We start from the raw sequence: 21,215 nt of genomic DNA, 5'->3' as shown, positions 1-21,215 counted from the left end.
TAACTTCGTAATTAAGGTGATAAATCGGTATGATAAATCGCTAACAGCCTCTGACGATCCGCGGTAGGTGTTGCCGTGGTATATTATCTTGAAAAGATCCTAAAACAAAAGTACAGCAAGGGTAATGGAATGTAGTCAAATTATATCTGCTGATGCTAAGCGAATTAGTTTGAGAAATGGGGCACCAACAGTAGTAGAAAAGTTTTGCAATTTGGGCAGCAGAACAGCTGATGGCTGAAGTACAGAGGATATAAAATTCAGAGAGACAATAGCAAGTAAAGCGTTTCCGAAAAAAGCAAATATGTTCAGATCTAAGTATTCTCTGAAAGAATTTTTTCTCGAACGTAGGCTTATGTGGGAGGAGCTTGGACAGTAAATAGTATAGGCAAGGACAAAATCTTTTGAGGTGTGGTGCTTGTGATGTACCTTCTTCATTTCTTGCTTTTATGTTTTCGTTTTCTTTAAAGTCAAAGAGAAAAGGTGAAGCGGTAGCACAGCGTAGAGCCTGCGCCTACTGCCAAATATTTTTGATTTTAAAATGTTAAAAAACATAAGATGTTTTTCTTGTTCCTCGATAAGAGGAAGCACTCGCTCTCTGCTAATGAACGAAGGCAGACGCACGTTATTTTAGAGCGTAATCGGCGGTAACCGTTTGGTTACGAGAATAAATGAAAAGTCTGTATTGTTTATGTGTGTGGAAGAAATAATACATTCGTGTTGCGTTAGTGAAAAATTGAGCTATTGTTCCAAGTAGTACTGTAATACAGAAGAACTGAAGAAGCCCACCTGTGTACTTCGAAGATATCACGAAGATCCAAATACCATATCATGGACACAGTCAAGATTTTGTAGGTGGATACGGCGATCAGACCTAGTATTTTTAATTGGTAAGTATTGATCTACAACAAGAGAGAGACTATTTCTTCCATGCAGAACTAATATGAACACATTTACTTGCATAGCCCAGGTTATTGTGCTTGTCCGAGCGCCGAAAAATTAATTTCATTATTTCCGTATATATTTTTTATTATATTATATGCTGCAGAAGACTAGATGAGTAGAATGAATAACTACTGTACAAGGGGTGAATAAAATTGTAGACGGGACCAAAACTTGGCTACAGTATGCAGTTTGAAATGGATGCAAATTGTCAAGAGTTACGGAGAAATGAAGAGGCATGCACAGGATAGACTAGCGTGGAGAGCTACGTCAAATCAGTTGTCGAACTGAGGATGACGACGGTGTCGATGTCAACAACAACAAATACAACTACTGCTACTACTACTACTGCTACTACTACGGTTCCCTTATCACCAAAGTTAAGCGCTGTCGTGCTTGGCCAGCACTTTGACGGGTGACCGTCCGGTCTGCCGAGCGTTGTTGGTAAGGGGGGTGCACTCAGTCCTTGTGAGGCAAACTGAATAGCTACGTGACTGAGAAGTAGCGGTTGCGGTCATGTAAACTGATAACGGCCGGGAGAGCGGTGCGCTGACCACACGCCCCTCCATTTCCGCATCCAGTGACTCCTATGGTCTGAGGATGACACGGCGGTCGGTCGGAACCGTTGGGTCTTCAAGGCCTGCTACGACGGAATTAAGTTACTGTTGCTACTATTGTATATAATATTGAACATCCAAGACAGTAATTCCCATTGCATGCAGTCTGTCGGAAGCGCATACCATGGAATGGGTCTGCAGAAGTGTAGGCCATTCAAATTACCAACAGACCGAAATACTATGACTATGGAACTTCTTGTGATGCAAGCAGCACATCATTTTCTGCTCGCGGATGACAGCATCTCTATATTTCCTACACAGTAACTCTTTATCTGCTTAAAAGTTGCAGCGCCTGTTTCATTGAAAACCGCACGGTACACATGATTGTCGATGTGCTGGAATCGAGGCGTGAAGGAGGTCATTCCGTTAATTTCGATTGGGTGCAATCACACTGTGTGATCTGGCAATGAAGTTGTCGATCTCCTAGCTAAAGAGCCTGCTGTGACGAGACATACCACCTGGACTGAAATCCCAAGTACATTACCAATATGTTCTGAATGGGCACCTGGTAGAAGACAGACAATGGAAGTTGGAGGAAATAACAAAATACAAAAGCAAGAAGTACGGAACGGTTCACCTGCGGTCCTGTTCCACAAAATCTCATACAAATTCAGTGCCTAGGCACATCGCTTTTCTGATAGCCAAACTCAAATTTAGCCTCGTATGTTTCCGTAAACATCTTCACAGGCTTCGCATTGAAGAGACCTTCCTGCTCTTAGGGATGACAAGAGGACGCAGATCACCTTCTCTTTGGTTGCCGCAGACTGCATGGAAGTCCTACAATCCTGTTACAAGAGCTTGTGAAGCGTGACCATCCGTTGCCAACCTGCGTGGAGTCTTAATTAGCAACATGGATCATAGACTTTTCCATGCAGCGTACAGATTCATCATAGCCTTACATATACACATCTTAGACCAACATATTACTGACAAAATTGTTCCATACGTCATTTTTATGTTTACCGTTGATCCTTAGCTTTTTCTATATTTTTGAAGATACGGTTGGTCCAGTGCAACTAAATGAGGCAGTATCGTGCCATACGCGTTTCGCTTCTTTCTATTTGCGAATCATCTCCAGTGATCGGTAATACATGTCTGTTTCTGTATGTAATGAGTGCCTTATATGATAAAGATTTGTTACAATATTACAGTTTTCCTTATTTTCTTGTTAGGTGAGAGGAAACTTTTTCAAGCACAAGTTTATGGAGACTGAACTACTATTTATTTCTGTTTACTGTTGTGATCGTATTAGTGGATTTGTTCTCAGTTGGCCAGCGTACCCAGATGTCCAGTGTTACACTGATATGTTTGTTGTGTCTACAATGCGTGTGTGCGCGCAAGCATATTCTGACACTAATTTTCTATCAATACCTATATATTTTATGCATGATCTGGCTGTATGATGTAAGCTAAAGGCCAATAAATCCAATTAAAAAAAACATTTCTTAAGTAGGCTCCTGTAGATACAGTGGAATCCTGTAGTAGCGCATAGAGACGTTGTCGTCGACAGCACGTTAAACCTCAGTATTGATTCCTGCTTCAAAAATGCTCAATGTGGGACGAACGTTTTGGAGAGAGTGTGGCCTATAAGGGCAGAGCCCTGCTGGAAGAGCACATTTCTGGCAAAATGCAAGCAGTGTGGGCTGACAAACAGCTGTTGCGTACCTTATGGCGACAGTTGGATTTTTATGTCGCAGCTTAATACATTCCGGCAGTCGCTACTATCCTGGTAAACGCCGCACTCTCGGATGACTATTGCTAACTACACGGCTATCAACAGATAAACAGTATTTGTGCCATCACTACATCTGCCCCTTTGTCTACACTACCGGTGGCCGTCAGCACATTTGTGCCACCACTCCATCTGCCCCTTTATCTAGAACAACTGGAGCTGCTAGCACGATGGTATGGCGTGGAGGGGGACGTGATGAATGGTATCATATTCCAGACTGCAGCAAGAGACTTTTGCAACGTCTGCACTAGTTTGCTGTAGTTGTGCATTAATGATAATCATCTGACGTAGTAATGTCGTCGTCAGTCAGTAAGCGGCCTTCATCCGAAACCAGGACACCCATCTTTGAACGGCCAGCATCTCACGTCTACCGCCTTTCCAAATTGTTAGCTAGAATCATCCAGCCTCTCTCAGACTTGTAGTAAGATCTCAAAGTTGCTCAGCCGGCCGCGGTGGTCTAGCGGTTCTAGGCGCGCAGTCCGGAACCGCGCGACTGCTACGGTCGCAGGTTCGAATCCTGCCTCGGGCATGGATGTGTGTGATGTCCTTAGGTTAGTTAGGTTTAAGTAGTTCTAAGTTCTAGGGGACTGATGACCACAGTAGTTAAGTCCCTTAGTGCTCAGAGCCATTTGAACCATTTTTTTTTCAAAGTTGCTCAGTTTATTACACTACACTGCTTGTCGAGGCCATTCTGTTTTGTCTAAAACATAGTGGTATATTCGAAGCAATGCGGCTCTTTCAGTAAATCAGATAACAGTTGTTGCGAGCTCTTCTCTTTCAATGAATCGTTTGTTTGCAACACGATCGCTCCTCAAATCATTGGCCTCTATCTGTGCTCCGTTCAAACATGTATGTACATCACTGCTACATCAGCGTTCTTCTATATTTTCCGCTGGTGTAGTTATCCCTTATGCTTTATTATTGTACTGTGCTCTCCACTCCTTTCAGATATTATCAAAATAAGCTAGTGTCTTCTTTCCTTTTAAAATACAAAACGAGACTACAGATATGAATTAACTTTGCACAGGGTGGGGGAAATAAAAGCGGCCTGGAGAACAGTTCCAGGGCGGGAAAAAATTAAACAGTAGAGGAAAGGAAATACGGTACTAACCTGACTATAACAGATGTTGAAAGTGAGCACCATTCGTCTGTTGGTACTTTGGGCCCTGGTCAGCATTTTGCCAGACCGATGCTGGACTGCTGGAATTGCTGCAGTCTCATCCGAAATGCTGGAGTTTTTGAAGACTGCGAGGGTTGTTGCGATACACATTAGATTTGAGGCTCCCCACACAAAGTGATCGCACACTGAAAGATCAGGTGACCTGGTTGGTCAGCTAAGGGCCACCACCAGACTGACATGTGCTAAAAACAGGCGTGAAGATTGACTGTGTGCTTCAGGGTTCGGCCGGCTGTACGGGCAGTTACTCCATCCTGCTGGAAGTAACTGTAGGTGTTTTCCACCTCCATTACTGCTGCCATAAATGGTTTCAAAATGTTGGCACTGTAACGCGCCGAAGTCAGTGTCTGATGAAAGAAGATAGGACCAATAATGCAGTGTACAGACACCCATCTGCAGGTGGTCGCTCATGTCGGCACCTATGATGTGTGTCGCTATGGATCGGAGGAAATCCTCTCTGGCTTCCGGCGGCTATCTGATTTGATGAAGACTGCCAGTCTCGCTAGCGGGATGAAAGCAGAGTTCACCATCTGCAGCATCGTCGACAGGACTGACTGCAGACCGCAGTGGAGGGTCTGAATCAGAGGCTGAGACGGTTCTGCGACCGTGTGGGCTGCAGATTCCTCGACATGCGCCATGGGGTGGTGGGGTTTCGGGTTCCGCTGGATAGGTCAGGAGTCCACTACATACAGCAGGCTGCTATACGGGTAGCAGGGGTTGTGTGGCGTGGACTGGGCGGTTTTTTAGGTTAGATGGCCTCGGGCAAGTACAGAAAGGGCAACAGCCTCAAAGGGTGCGGGGCAAAGTCAGGACATGCGGGGACCAAGCAGCAATCGGTATTGTAATTGTAAACTGTCGAAGCTGCGTTGGTAAATTACCGGAATTTCAAGCGCTAATAGAAAGCACCGAAGCTGAAATCGTTATAGGTACGGATAGCTGGCTGAAGCCAGAGAGAAAGGATAGATTGCATGCAACCGGTGATGGCGTGTTTGTAGTGTTAGTAGTAGTTTATCCTGTAGTGAAATTGAAGTGGATAGTTCCTGTGAATTATTATGGGTGGAAGTTATACTCAACAACCGAGCTAGGTTAATAATTGGCTCCTTTTACGACCTCCCGACTCAGCAGCATTAGTGGCAGAACAACTGACAGAAAATCTGGAATACATTTCGCATAAATTTCCTCAGCATGTTATAGTCTTAGGTGGAGATTTCAATTTACCAGATATAGACTGGGACACTCAGATGTTTAGGACAGGTGGTAGGGACAGAGCATCGAGTGACATTATACTGAGTGCACATCCGAAAATTACCTCGACCAATTAAACAGAGAACCGACTCGTGGAGATAAAATCTTGGACCTACTGATAACAAAAAGACCCAAACTTTTCGATTCTGTAAGCGCAGAACAGGGAATCAGTGATCATAAGGCCGTTGCAGCTTCCCTGAATATGCAAGTAAATAGGAATATTAAAAAAGGGATGGAAATTTATCTGTTTAGCAAGAGTAATAGGAGGCAGATTTGAGACTGCCTAACAGATCAAACGAAAATTTCTGTTCAGACACTGACAATGTTGAGTATTTATGGAAAAAGTTCAAGGCATCGTAAAATGCGTTTTAGACAGGTACGTGCCGAGTAAAACTGTGAGGGACGGGAAAAACCCACCGTGGTTCAACAACAAAGTTAGGAAACTACTGCGAAAGCAAAGAGAGCTTCACTGCAAATTTAAACGCAGCCAAGACCTCTCAGACAAACAGAAGCTAAATATGTGCAAGTTAGCGTAAGGAGGGCTATGCGTGCAGCGTTCAGTGAATTCGAAAGTAAAATTCTATGTACCGACTTGACAGAAAATCCTAGGAAGTTCTGGTCTTATGTTAAATCAGTAAGTGGCTCGAAACAGCATATCCAGACACTCCGGAATGATAATAGCATTGAAACAGAGGATGACCCGCGTAAAGCTGAAATACTAAACACCTTTTTCCAAAGCTGTTTCACAGAGGAAGACCGCATTGCAGTTCCTTCTCTAAATCCTCGCACGGACGAAAAAATGGCTGACATCGAAATAAGTGTCCAAGGAACGGAAAAGCAACTGAAATCGCTCAACAGAGGAAAGTCCACTTGACCTGACGGGATACCAATTCGATTCTACACAGAGTACGCGAAAGAACTTGCCCCCCTTCTAACAGCCGTGTACCGCAAGTCTCTAGAGGAATGGAAGGTTCCAAATGATTGGAAAAGAGCACAGGTAGTTCTCGTTTTCATGAAGGGTTGTCGAGCAGATGCACAAAACTATAAGCCTATATCTCTGACATCGATCTGTTGTAGAATTTTAAAACATGTCTTTTGCTCGCGTATAATGTCATTTCTGAAAACCCAGAATCTTCCCTGTAGGAATCAACATGGATTCCGGAAACAGCGATCGTGAGAGACCCAGAAAATATTAGATACAGGCTCCCAGGTAGATGCCATTTTCCTTGACTTCTGGAAGGCATTCGATACAGTTGTGCACTGTCACCTGATAAACAAAGTAAGAACCTACGTAATATCAGACCAGCTGTGTGGCTGGATTGAAGAGTTTTTAGCAAACAGAACACAGCATGTTGTTCTCAATGGAGAGACATCTACAGACGTTAAAGTAACCTCTGGCGTGCCACAGGGGAGTGATATGGGACCATTGCTTTCACAATATATATAAATGACCTAGTAGATAGTATCAGAAGTTCCATGCGGCTTTTCGCGGATGATGCTGTAGTATACAGAGAAGTTTCAGCATTAGAAAATTGCAGCGAAATGCAGGAAGATCTGCAGCGGATAGGCGCTAGCTGCAGGGAGTGGCAACTGACCCTTAACATAGACAAATGTAATGTATTGGGAATACATAAAAAAAGGATCCTTTATTGTATGATTATATGATAGCGGAACAAACACTTGTAGCAGTTACGTCTGTAAAATATCTGGGAGTATGCGTGCGGAACGATTTGAAGTGGAATGATCATATAAAATTAATTGTTGGTAAGGCGGGTGCCAGGTTGAGATTCGTTGGGAGAGTCCTTAGCAAATGTAGTCCATCAACAAAGGAGGTGGCTGACAAAACACTCGTTTGACCTATACTTGTGTATTGCTCATCAGTGTGGTATCCGTACCAGATGGGGTTGGCGGAGGAGATAGAGAAGATCCAAAGAAGAGCGGCGCGTTTCGTCACAGGGTTATTTGGTAAGCGTGATAGCATTACAGAGATGTTTAGCAAACTCAAGTAGCAGACTCTGCAAGAGAGGCGCTCTGTATCACGGTGTAGCTTGCTGTCCAGGTTTCGAGAGGTGCGTTTCTGGAGATATTGCTTCCCCCTACTTATACCTCCCGGTGGAGATCACGAATGTAAAATTAGAGAGATTCGAGCGCGCACGGAGGCTTTCCGGCAGTCGTTCTTCCCACGAACCATACGCGACTGGGATAGGAAAGGGAGGTAATGACAGTGGCACGTAAAGTGCCCTCCGCCATACACCGTTGGGTGGCTTGCGGAGTATAAATGTGGATGTAGATGTATAACTCCAACCTTCTAGTGATGCAGCGATGTTGCGTGGAATTTGTGCGGATTCTCTGCTACTTGTAACCTGCGATTCTGTGAGTTCAGCATAACCACTCAGGTGAAACCAGGTTTCATCAGATATAAAGAACAGATCCACGTCCAAACCACAGATTGTTACCTCAGTGAAATGGAGACATTGTGGAGCATACGGTGTATTCAATGCTTGAACGAACACACAGTCGGTAGGACAGTGTGTGCAGGTCCAGATGGAGCATTCGTCCGTATCATCGCCGTGTGATCTCTAGCAACAAGCGTCGAGTTGTTTTGGTAGGACTCTTGAAGGATTTTCTGATGAATTGCAGTCACATTTTCTGATGTGCGGACACGTTTGAAAATGTGTTTTGACTTGTTCAAAACAGATCTTGTCTGATGCCATTTCCGGGCTAATTATGGCGCACCATAAAACTTCTCAGCAGACAACTGACCACGCCGTTTCCGTGACTTTCTCACTTGCATTTCCACAACGAACACGCACTGTTCCACTGTGAGTACCATCGCCCTTTTGCATTGCTCCACTTCCACTGACACAGCTCGCACGACGGTTTGTACATGGCGTACATGTCACGGGGTGTGGTTATATGCAGTCATTTGCGTCCAATTGTATCTACAAGTCCGAGCCACTTTTATTTGCCCATCCTCTACCATTTTCATTGTTTCTCAGTGCTTTCTGACTTCCTGCATGTCTATGGTTCAAATCACTCTAAGCATTATGGGACCTAACATTTGAGGTCATTAGTCCCCTAGTCTTAGAAGTACTTAAACCTAACTAAGCTAAGGACATCATACGCATCCACGCCCGAGGCAGGATTCGAACCTGCGACCGTAGCAGCAGCGACCTAAATGTCTACTATTCTGTTAATCTCTGTATTCAGGTTGATTCACTAACTATTGCCACCTAGAATAACTCCGAAAGTATGATAACTGAAAAGTTTTTGGGACAAATGTTGCATTTGACAACGGAGGCCATAATATGACATTGGTTTCTTGTTGCTAGGTGGGGTCGCGTCAGAGATATTAAGGTCAACTTTGTTTTTTTAAATGCGATTCTATAATTTGGTACTAATTTTCTGATAGCGGCTATCGAGACGAATCCAATGATGTGTAACAGTAAGGTCTTTGAAGGTCAACGAAAGTTACAAAGGTGGCAAACTTCTTATCATGGATTGAGTGGTATTCGGTATCACATTGGCGCTTATCGAAGCACATGCCCTGACAATTCTCTCTCGCATATCTGCAGGTGTAGCTGAAACGTCTTTAGAAACAATGTCTATTACGAATCCCCACATGAAAAAAATCCAGAGGCGTCAAGTCTGGCGAACGAGACGGCCACGATTTGGAAATTGTCTCTGCAACTCATTTCTAGCCATCAGCAAAAAATGCGCCGGACACGCATCGTGTTGATACCACATTCTGTTCCTTGTTCCTAAAGGTATTTCTTTCAGTAAGAGACCTAATGTTTCTTGCGGGAATGTGGTGTATTTTCTACCATTAAGATTTCCTTCGATGAAACAGGGGCTTATAATTCTGTCCTCAAGAATCCCACACCATACATTCACCGACGACGGTTTTTGGTGTGCAAATTGCCGCAGCCAACATGGATTTTCAGTTGCCCAATAATGCATGTTATGCTAATTAACATTTCCGTGGTTCGTGAATGTAGCCTCGTAAGTAAATAAAATAAAATTAATAAATGTTTCATCCCTCTGAGGATTGGCGCCATCAGCCTGCAGTGACTTGCTTGGCTTCACGGTTTTTGTATAGGTGCCACAAAGACACATTTACGTGTCGAGGGCCTCAGGAGGTTACGCTGCGTCCGCAATTAGCAAGCTCAGCTGCGTAATTAGTGGCGCTGGCCCGAGGCAACTTCCGTTGTTGTTGAGTGTCGTTTTCGACTTCGCGCTTCCCCTCTCGTTTCACTTTATTTCTACTTGTTTATGCTGTGTTTACGAGCGCTCTCTCTCTCTCTCTCTCTCTCTCTCTCTCTCTCTTTCTCATACACAAACACACACGTACAGTTTTAAGACATTACTGGCTTTCTTGTCCGGATACTGCACTGTCACCGTTAATAATAAGCAGCATAAATCTGTTGCATCTGCGACGATGTCTTGCAGCAAAGTAGGCTCCGTGTTATCGTAAGGTTCCGTTCTCCTCAGTCAGTGTAAAATAAGCGATTTGTACGATTTTGAAAACCTAATGAAGCAATCATGATTTTAGCCAACATGGTTAGGAGTGTCAGCCATATTACTTGTGCTAATTACCTATGAAGAAGCAGAAACGATCGCAAAGTATCATTTAGTTAAAACTATCAGTTTCGGCACATACAGTAGGCCATCTTCAGATAAGTTGTACTATGTGCTGGAACTGCCCAGCACTTCGCCACTGTATGTGCCCAAACCGCTCATTTTAAGTAAATGATACTTTGCGATCGTGCCTGTTTCTTCATAAGTAATAACCGTAAATCTTTTTGCACATTATTAATTGATCCTTGGACAAAATTTTCTAATTTTTTTTTCCAGTCGTCATTAAGCTTCCGATCCTAGGAGTTACTGTTGCTCTGTCCAAAATGAGGTGTGCAGTCTGCAAATTTGACCTCAAATCAGGAAACGAACAATTTTGTTAATCTATAAGATACTGCACTAAGTAAAAAAAAGTCTTTTTGGAATTTGAAAAAAGTAATAAAATAGGGGACGTTTGAAACAAAGGTGGAATGCATTTCAAGCTGGCGGAATGGATTGCGAGCACACTAATATAGATATCTTTCTGTCAGTTGGTTGAATTATTCCACGGGCATGCCCGCGAGGAGTAATAGCCTATTTTTTTTTAATTTCAGAGCATATTACAAAAGACGTGATCACAAACACACGACAAAACAACTTTTCAAACGAAGTCCTCAATTTTACTTCTTTTTCAAATTTAAGAAAACGGTGCTAGTACTCCGTGCACAGTATCCTATTGATTAAGAAAATTGTTTGTTTCTTGATTTCAGATAATATTTACTTACTGCAGGACTTCCGTCACGGACACACCTAATTTTGGACAGAACAGCTTTAACTCCTCTGACGGGAGCTGGATGATGACTAAATTTCTTTAAAAATTAAGAAAATGTTGTCCAAAAATAAATAATTTGCAAAAAGATTTACGTTGATTGCTACATTAGTTTCTTCAAAAAATCATAAAAATCGTTATTTCATAGGGTGACTGAGGAGAATGGTCTCTTAATAGCTTGGGAGGTTCAGCGGTCCGTGCCCCCACCCCCGGTCGGAGGTTCGAGTCCTCCCTCGGGCATGGGTGCGTGTGGTGTCCACAGTGTAAGTTAGATTAAGTAGTGTATAGGCTTAGGGACCGATGACCTCTGCAGTTTGGTCCCATAAGACCTTACCACAAATTTCCAATTTCTACTCTCATGTACATAATAATAAAGATAATGAAATTAACAGGCGCCTAATTATTAGTCTTCCACAATCATAATCATGACCACTCCTTGCATCTACCCTCCAACAGAATAACTCACTGTGAGGAAGAATATCCTACTAGAGCTGAATTCTTGTACAGTCTACTTGGACCACCTCTCATAGATGGATGTAACAGATTTTTTCTCGTTAGGGAGTTCTGATAGCGCTATTTGGTGTACCACTGGGACAGACTACTACTTCGTGGTGTCTACCACAAGTTTAACTAGATATATCCGGAAATATCTGTCACTTAACAATTGTAGAAATGTGTAGATGTATTATGTTGTTTATTAAGAATAGGTTCTACATAAAACATCTTTACAGATTTTTTTTTATTTTTCTTGCGCAAACTGGCGATGATCCGGGTTAATGCAGGCGCGAGACTGTACAGATAAGCGAAGAATACGGATAATCCAAAATACATGTGAGTTTACAAAAAACCCTACGTGTCTCACCAGATGGCCCACTGCATTTCTGACGCTCTACTTGCTGGAAGCAACGGACTTGAAATTAACAAACCTTAGCTCTTAAACAAAGGGCTAGGCAAAGATAACTAAACGGAATCTGCCACGGACATTTTACGACGGTTGTCTCTCCGCATTATGAGGAAAGTCAAACGGGAAACAATTATCATTATTATCTTCTTGTACAGTTTCCAGCCCCTCTCCATCTTTTTCGTGTCCTCCTACCTCTTTCTCTCTTCACTGTCCCAATTTTCTCGTCTCTCTTTCACACATTCCTTCACTCCAACGATCTGCCTCTCGGTCTTCCGCAAGAAGTCTCGCCTCCTATTGTCATTTGATTACCCTGTCTTGGTATCCTGCCAACTCTCATGCCTTACGTGTCCATACCATCGTAACCTTTTCTTTCCTACAGTGTCTTGCATGGGCTTGTCTTTCACTGCTTCTCTCACTTCCTGGTTCTATCCATTCAAGTTACTCCTATTCTGCTTTTTTGAAACTACACCTAGCAAGCCTATATCCTGCCCAGCTTCCTTTTCTTCATTAGCCACGTCAGTATTGGAGCGTAAAATTCTCGGTATAATATTTCTTCACTTTTAGCTGGTACATCCGATCTGCAGACCAGTATTCTTACTCTGCAGGAATCCATGTTCTTGCCTTCGCCATTCACTAATCTTCGTGCCATTCCTCTCAGTGTCTTCTACTGCACTCCCAGGTGCCTGAAACTTTCTTCTCCAAGTAATCCTTTCAGTTTCCCTTTCCTGAAGAGTTCCCAGATCTCGCCTTCTCAATGCCAGGACCACCATCTTCTTTTTCTTCCGCCTTCGTCGTGCATCAGAGTAAGGTCAGCGTGGTTATTGAAGGATTTGGGACAGCTAGTTTAATGCATTGCTGGATGCCCTTCCTGTAATTATCCCATAAGTCTCCAGGATGGAATGTGTGTACCCCAACTGTTTGTGTGCAGTGTTATTTATGTGCAAGTGAGCGAAATTTTTCTAAATCTTCGAGAATTGTGTAACTGAGGCGAGACTTGGGTACCAACCCAGTATTCACCCAGTGGGATGAGGGAAACATCCAAGCTGGCCGACAGACTGAGCCCCATTGTTAATCTGCCGAGCGGAGTCTATCTGGGGCCTGCACTCCTCCCTATCCTGGAATTTGCACTTTTACAGGCGTGGCTATCTGGATGGTGGAACACCATTAATAGAGGCTTTTCAAATTTGTAGTCACTCTCTCAGAACTGCCTTACACTAAAACTTGAATCCTGGTGTAAACCCACATTGCTTCTCCCTGTCCTACTATTTTCTGTACACTCTTTTTCCAGGATCTTCTCAAACAGTTTGGCCATATGACGCATACAAGCAAATCCCCTATAATTTTGACATAGTTTCTCACGACTATTCTCAAAAATTGATACTTGATTCACTTCTTAACTCTTTTTTGTTGGTTCGCTTTCGTATCTGTCTGTCTGTCTGTCTGTCTGTCTGTCTGTAGTGTACAAGTTTTGCAGTTGACTTTAAACTAACTTCTTGATGAGCTAGATACTTGAAATTTCAAACATCAGAACTGCATAACTCGTTTCATTGTGTGTCCTATCCATCCACCTTCCTCAGGGTGGCGTGAAAAGGGTTGGTACCGCCCGACATTTCGGCTGCCCCGCAGGACCAGCATTTTGTGGGGGTAGTATTGGAATGCATTTTAGGCAGTACGTGTGTAACCCGATAAAGGTCGCTAGACGACATTGCTACATCTACGAGCGCTAGTATCGCCTCTTCAGCACTTACTTCACGACGCTGTACGGCCACGCTCACCTTGTCCGCCTGCTTGTGCTGCACTTGTACTAAACTGCTAGCCGAGCCGCGGCTCTACCTTCAGTTGTGTATTTGCTGCGCTACTGTATCTTTATCATTATACAATCTTAGTTTGATCTTAAATTTTGCTACGCCTTAGGTTCTCACTCTTGAATTACTGTTTCGACTTTGTTGTTGTGCCGTAGCTTCTTTTTTTTTTTTTTTTTTTTTTTTGCTGTTCATACTCGGCTAACTGCTGTTGGCGGCCCATGGCTGGTCGGCCAGTCTCTGCTGGTTTTTTGTTTTCACTCCTGTCACAGTAGTTCGCTACAGTACTACACAAACTCATCAAAACGTTTAAAATCCACTGACAAAATTCACATAAATATGACTGTAAAGCAGAAAATATTTAAATAACACGTTTTTAAATTGGATAAAACATATGAAATAATTTGTCTTAGTTCCATACACATACCTAGCCCCAGACAGTTCTTAAAACAGCCAGTTGTGAATCTTTAATTGCTATTAAAATACTTGTAAGCTTTATAACGAGAAACGTGGAGCACATGCAATAGATAATACAATACAGGGTGTTTCAAAATGAATATGCCGGTTTTAATACTTTTTAGCATTTATTGTATTTCACTTAGAATTATAAATAGTACGTCAAATGAAAGAGCAGCTTAGATATTTTTATTTGTAAACCTGTTACAAGCTCCGCAGACTACGAACTATGCAAACAAAATGTTGGTGCATGACGATGAAGCCGGCCGGGAAGGCCGAGAGGCTCTAGGCGCTACAGTCTGGAACCGCGCGACCGCTACTGTCGCAGCTTCGAATCCTGCCTCGGGCATGGATGTGTGTGATGTCCCTAGGTTAGTTAGGTTTAAGTAGCTCTAAGTTCTAGGGGACTGATGACCTCAGCAGTTAAGTCCCATAGTGCTCAGAGCCATTTGAACCATTTTTGAATTGAACTACTAACACATCAATTCTATACTGTATGCACCCCACGATTTTCGTTATAAACGTTGTAAGTACACAATGTGATGCAAAGTATCCCGTCACCTCTATCACTTATGCTGGAATTCAATATGGTATTGGCCTACCCTTATCCTTGATAACAGCTTCCAGTCTCGCAGGCATACGTTCAGTCAGGTGCTGCAAGGTTTCTTGGGGAATGGTAGCCCATTCTTCACGGAGTGCAGCACTGAGGAGAGGTATCGATGTCGGTGGGTGAGACCTGGCATGAAGTCGGCTTTCCGAAATATCGCAAAGGTGTTCTATAGGATTTAGGTCAAGACTCTGTGCAGGCCAGTCCATTATAGGGATGTTATTGTCGTGTAACCACTCCGGCACAGGCCGTGCTTTATGAACAGGTTCTCGATCGTGTTGAAAAATGCAATCGCGATCCCCGAATTGCTCTTCAACAGTGGGAAGCAGCAAGGTGCTGAAAACATCAATGTAGGCCTGTGCTGTGATAGTGCCACGCAAAACAACAAGGGGTGCAAACCCCTTCCATGAAATACACGACCGCACCATAACACCACTGCCTCCGCATTTTACTGTTGGCACTACACAAGCTGACAGATGACGTTCACCGGGCATTTGCCATACCCTACCCTGCCGTCGGATCGCCACATTGTGTACCATGACTCGTCACTCCACAGAACGTTTTCCACTGTTCAGTCGTTCAATGTTTACGGTCATTACACCAAGCGAGGCGTCGTTTGGCACTTACCGGCGTGATGTGTGGCTTATGAGCAGCCGCTCGACCATGAAATCCAAGTTTTTTCACCTCCCACCTGTCATAGCACTTGCAGTGGATCTTGATGCCTTTTGGAATACCCGTGTGATGGTCTGGACAGATGTCTGCCTATTACACATTACGACTCTCTTCAACTGTCGGCGGTCTCTGTCAGTCAACAGACGAGGTCGGCCTGTACGCTTTTGTGCTGTACGTGTCCCTTCACGTTTCCACTTCGCTATCACATCGGAAACAGTGGACCTAGGGATGTTTAGGAGTGTGAAAATCTCGTGCACAGACGTATGACACAAGTGGCCAATCACCTGACCACGTTCGAAGTCCGTGAGTTCCGCGGAGCGCCCCATTCTGCTCTCTCACGATGTCTACTGACTACTGAGGTCGCCGATGTGAAGTACCTAGCAGTGGTTGGTAGCACAATGCGCCTAATATGAAAAACGTATGTTTTTGAGGGTGTCCGAATACTTTTGATGACATAGTATACTTTTATAGCTATTAAAATTTCAGAATCACAAATTTTCTGAACTACCTGTTATGGGGCTAGAAGAAATTTGTACCTGCCAGTCTGATTTATAAACGTGTTCTATTAAATTTTTTGTCTTGTTTAATGGGTGTAGGACGTCAAACGAGGTGATTTGGAGCAGGAGAGGGACCAGAGGACATTTTAATTTCCACTGTCTATATTTTTACAAGTAAATTCATAAAACTTTGTCAGCACGACCAGGAAGGATTCAGGATTCACACTTGTAGCAGCGGAAGTTTAAAAACATAAGAAAATAATTTTTTTACATGTGAAATTTCATCATTTTTTCACTTACTATTGGCTGCATTTGTTGCTATAGGTACATTTCCCTTCAAAAGTAAGAGAGATTCTTTGATGAATTTTGCACAGCATACAAACCGTACTTACAAGTGTCTGAAACTCTAGAATCTATTTAATTAATGAAAAAATGAATGAGCTGTTACGGTTTAAACTTTATATTTAGAAAAAATCAAATTTTGTAGTTAATTATCTGAATTTTTACCACAGTTTTTAATAGATTTGGAAAATTCTAGAGTTTCATACACCTGTAAGTATGGTTTGTATGCTGTGCAAAATTCATCAATGAATCTCTCTTACTTGTGAAGAAAAATGTACCTATAGCAACAAATGCAGCCAATAGTAAGTGAAAAAATGATGAAATTTCATATCTAAAAAAAAAATTATTTTGTTATGGTTTTGCACTTCCACTGCTATGAGTGTGAATCCTGAATCCTTCCTGGTCACGCTGACAAAGTTTTGTGAATTTATTTGTAAAGGTATAGACAGTAGAAAATAAAATGTCCTGTGGTGCCTCCCCTGCTTCAAGTCGGCCCGTTTGACGTCCTACCCCCCTTAAGTAATTGTTTCGTTCTTGAAGAAGCAAGGAGAAGTCCGATCGTGTCTTTGGTAATGGCATTGTCTTCCAGTGCTAACACCGAAGTCACTCGCATAATAGTGTCTTCTAATCAAAAATATTCGTTCTAATTACACCAGAATACTTATATTGTTTTTTTTTTCTTTGTATGTCAAAAATCACCGCAATGTGCGTGCAGGCCGGATAACCCGTATGTATTATGCGACAGTCGTAAGCAGAACACGCGCGTGTCTGACGGCGGTGTGCCGGCTTGTTGCAGGACGGGACGACGCCGCTGATCCTGGCGGCTGCCGGCGGCTTCGTGGACTGCGTGCGGGAGCTGCTGCAGCAGGGCGCCGACCCCAAGGCCCGCCGCACGGTGAGTCCGCCGCCACCACCTCACCCAGGCTAACCGAAGCCACCGTCAAAATTCCCGTGCGATTCTGTACTGCGTAACGCAAAAGTCACGTATTTGTTCACAGAGTACTGGCTCGGTGCGTGAATCCATGCTGTTCATATTGTTGGTGCCACTGCATCGTGAAGCATGATTTTGTTCGTTAACAAGTCTGTATGCGTGGCCATCATCTGCAGCAAGCACAGAAATACTCGTTCTATAAAAAAAATATAAATCGCCTTTTCTTGCTACAATGTATTTAATTTGTTTCAGTCGCGTTTCGCCTTTTACTTACGGCATCTTGAGTGGAATCCGGAATGATACAGTTTCGTACTGATATGCAATATTTGTAGATCATAAAACAGTTCGCGTCTTATTTTTTACGTAAACAACGGATTACGTACAGTTATTCCAGTTTTTGGCTGGCATCTGCGTTTCCATTGCCCAGCTAGGCGTATCAGTTATACGACTGAGTAGTGTCCGTTCATTCGGACATGTCCGGAAGATCAGACACCATGCATTCATATACTTGAATATTGTTCATCAGTCTGGGATCCATACCAGATACGATTGAGAGAGGAAATAGAGGAGATCCAAAGAAGAGCAGCACGTTCCGTTACAGGTCAGTCAGTGAGTGCAAAGGCATCGGGCGAATGTTCCACCAGCTCCAGTGGCAGACGTTACATCATGGTGTGCCTTAATGTTAAAAGTTCCGAGAGCGTACGTTTCTAGGAGAGCCAGAATACGCTTGTTCCTCCTTAGTATATCTCGTGAGAAGACCATGAAGATAAAATTTGAGAAGTTTGGATCCACCCGAGGCTTACAACAATCGTTCTTTGCGTGGACCGTTCACGATAGGAAAGGAAAAGTGGCAAGTGAGACTGGTACACGAAGTACCCTACGCTACTCCGTGTAAGGTGGCCTTCGGAGTATCGGTGTCGATGTAGAAGCTTCGAAACTCCCATGTTAGTAGACAGACTCAACATTTTGGCATTGCAATTGATATTTTAAGTTAGCTAAATTACGAAAATTGAGAAACTTATTGCAATGACTTGCTAATAATCTGTTTATTGCAAATCGAGCTGTGTGGCTATAATCAGTGCTAAAACTATATAAGAATACATTACAATTAAGACACATGCATGAGTCAAAATGTATTATACTTGTAAACGTTTTGTACAAGACTAGATGATAAAAGTAATACACTGAAAAGATCATTATCACACATACAGGTAGCTCCTACTAGACTTTCGATGTCAGTATTTCAGTTCACACTGAGGCCACTGTCTACAGTTATTACACAACTAACCTCGGTGTACGTCATAATGATTTGCAGACCACTCTGTACATATACAGTTTAGATTACAGAATTCCTTTGCCTTCTTGATAAGATATTGGTTAAAATTTGCGAAACATCAAACACAGTAGATACAAACGTACCTAAAAATTGCTAAGAAATTGTTATTCAAAAGGCAGTCGCTACTCATTTGTCGATAGACCTGCGTAATGGTTAATTTGTGAAAAATAGAGTACCCTCATTAAAATATAGTCATTCTTTTCCTACGTCAGCCACACGTAGGTCAACTCTTAATGTGGTAGCTATAATTACATCATGGTCTTATCACATCCTCCAGAAAACTGATTAGCGTTGAACAACCATGAATTTAATGTCAGAACATAGAATTGTCAGATAACGGTCTGTAGAGTACTGCCATTTGTCGCCATAGATAGTCTTCCACAAGGTTATAAAACATAATTTTATCCCCTGCAGAGTACTATTGTTAGACATTTAGGCCTGTACAATATTGTTCCGTATCATCTGTTAACAACTGCTTTGGTGTGTGAAAATAAAGCACCAACCAAATCCAATTAAAACTTTTCAAAAAGAGCTGGCCCACACTTGAAAAAGCAGTATGCAGAGCACATAATCGGAATTTGTGGCAGAAGCAGTGATCACTAGATATAAGAGTGGGATGTCACAACGTATGTGTACTTCAATAGAGGACATTTCAGAAACCAGATATCATGATGAAATTACCATAGATGACACCATGTACTTTAATAGAGGTAAATCTGAGACATAAATATGAAAAATGGTTCAAATGGCTCTGAGCACTAAGCGACTTAACTTCTGAGGTCATCAGTCGCCTAGAACTTAGAACTAATTAAACCTAACTAACCTAAGGACATCACACACATCCATGCCCGAGGCAGGATTCGAACCTGCGACCGTAGCGTTCACGCGGTTCCAGACTGAAGCGCCTTTAACCGCACGGCCACACCGGCCGGCACATAAATATGGAACTACGATTTCTCTTACAGGGAAGCAACATTGTGACAGGAAGCGCTGGAAAAAATTTCGTTGAAATATAAAAATCACATGGTTATACATATAAAGTGGAATTGGCCGATGTTAGTATGGATGTTCTAATTCACCAGCTTCCTGGGCTATTGCAACAGCTTCGTGTAGACAACTACTATCTTATGGATGTAGATATAATGCAAGCTTCTGCTGGGATTTTTAACGAAATGAATATGTGTGACTACCTAACATTGAAGCAGCACTTCTGCGTACGACTAGGGGACTACTAAGGAAACGGTAATGTTACTCCATACATAACTGTAAGAATGTCAACGTGGACATGCTCCAACTGTAAAGATATGTAACAAATTTATAATTGTGCCAGATCACAAGCCCATGAAATAAGAAAGTTATCGGTAACCATTTTATCAATTTTACAAAGTGCCGTGACAGATGTCTACTGCAAATTTTTACATCTTCCCTGGCTAAAAAACTTGGTACTACCAATCTACAAGTTATGATATATAACTATCTGCCTATTGTATTAATTATTTACCTATAAACTACATGTGATTCTTAACAAAGATTCCATGAATGTTATGTGGAAGTGCTATATTAAAGCAGGAGAAACCTATTTTTCGCATTTCGGAACACTGTTCGCCACAAATACAGATATTAACAAATTAGGATTGGCACCTATAAACAGGTTTTACGGAAAAGGACCAATTTGTCAAACATACTTAATCATTCCCTACTACAGATTTTGAGTATAAAAACGACGTATGTAGCGCTACTGTCGTAATTTAATTGTTCTATATTAATAAATTAATGTATCGTTCACCTATTGATACCACTAGTGTAGCGAGTGACAGTGTAGATACAATGGACAGTACAGTGTAGGAATTCTCTCTTTAATAGGTTTGTTACATCTTTTACGTGTTCAGGTAATGAAATGTGGTACTACTGTGGCATGCAGCAATTCACTTTAGTTTACATGATACTTTGGATATGAAGTACGTAGAAGATGAGTAGACTTTTGTATATTCTGCATATTTTGCATTGTGTAAGAGATACACAGTGATAATAGACTTACCAGAAAAGGCTGTTAATTATATACGTCCAAGGTCTGTAGCTGTTTTTTGTTTAACACAGACGTCACACATCATCATTCCATAATGAGGCAGTTAATATCTATAGAGATAAACTCTTAGTATGATGTCTATGACTACATCATGATCTTAACACTTCCTTTGGAAAAATAACGTATGCTACACGGTTTCTTATCATTTGTTAACATGATCTTCAGAATGTGGGAATAGCACTTCAGAGGGAGCTTGCACACTCCTCTAAGTTAGTAGTGACTAATTCTGTATCGAGACGTATTGCTCTGTAAAATAATAATAATAATAATAATAATAATAATAATAATAATAATAATAATAATAATAATAATTATTATTATTATTATTATTATTATTATTTATTTAATTACTACCCATAAAATAGCAGTTATACTTCATTGCGTACACTCATGTCCTATTACAGTGATTTATAGGTCCACTTAGAAAAGGCAGTATAGGTGGGAAGTAATCATAATTTATAGTAGAAGCTGGTAAGTTTTAATGTAAGT

The 21,215-nt window shown here is 42.1% G+C and overlaps 1 protein-coding gene across 1 annotated transcript in view; it reads left to right on the top strand.

Moving 5' to 3' along the window:
* Positions 1-21,215, top strand: part of LOC124783406 (ankyrin repeat domain-containing protein 29-like) — a 610,650-nt gene that overhangs the window by 456,969 nt on the left and 132,466 nt on the right. The window contains exon 3 of the mRNA XM_047254018.1: positions 17,170-17,268. Coding sequence (XP_047109974.1) covers positions 17,170-17,268 — 99 coding nt within the window. The remainder of the gene's footprint in view (positions 1-17,169; positions 17,269-21,215) is intronic.

The sequence above is a fragment of the Schistocerca piceifrons genome, chromosome 1 (genome assembly GCF_021461385.2).
Source record: "Schistocerca piceifrons isolate TAMUIC-IGC-003096 chromosome 1, iqSchPice1.1, whole genome shotgun sequence".
NCBI classification, from domain to species: domain Eukaryota; kingdom Metazoa; phylum Arthropoda; class Insecta; order Orthoptera; family Acrididae; genus Schistocerca; species Schistocerca piceifrons.
Note: the sequence above shows the minus strand (reverse complement) of the source record. Positions and strands in the feature narration are given on the sequence as shown.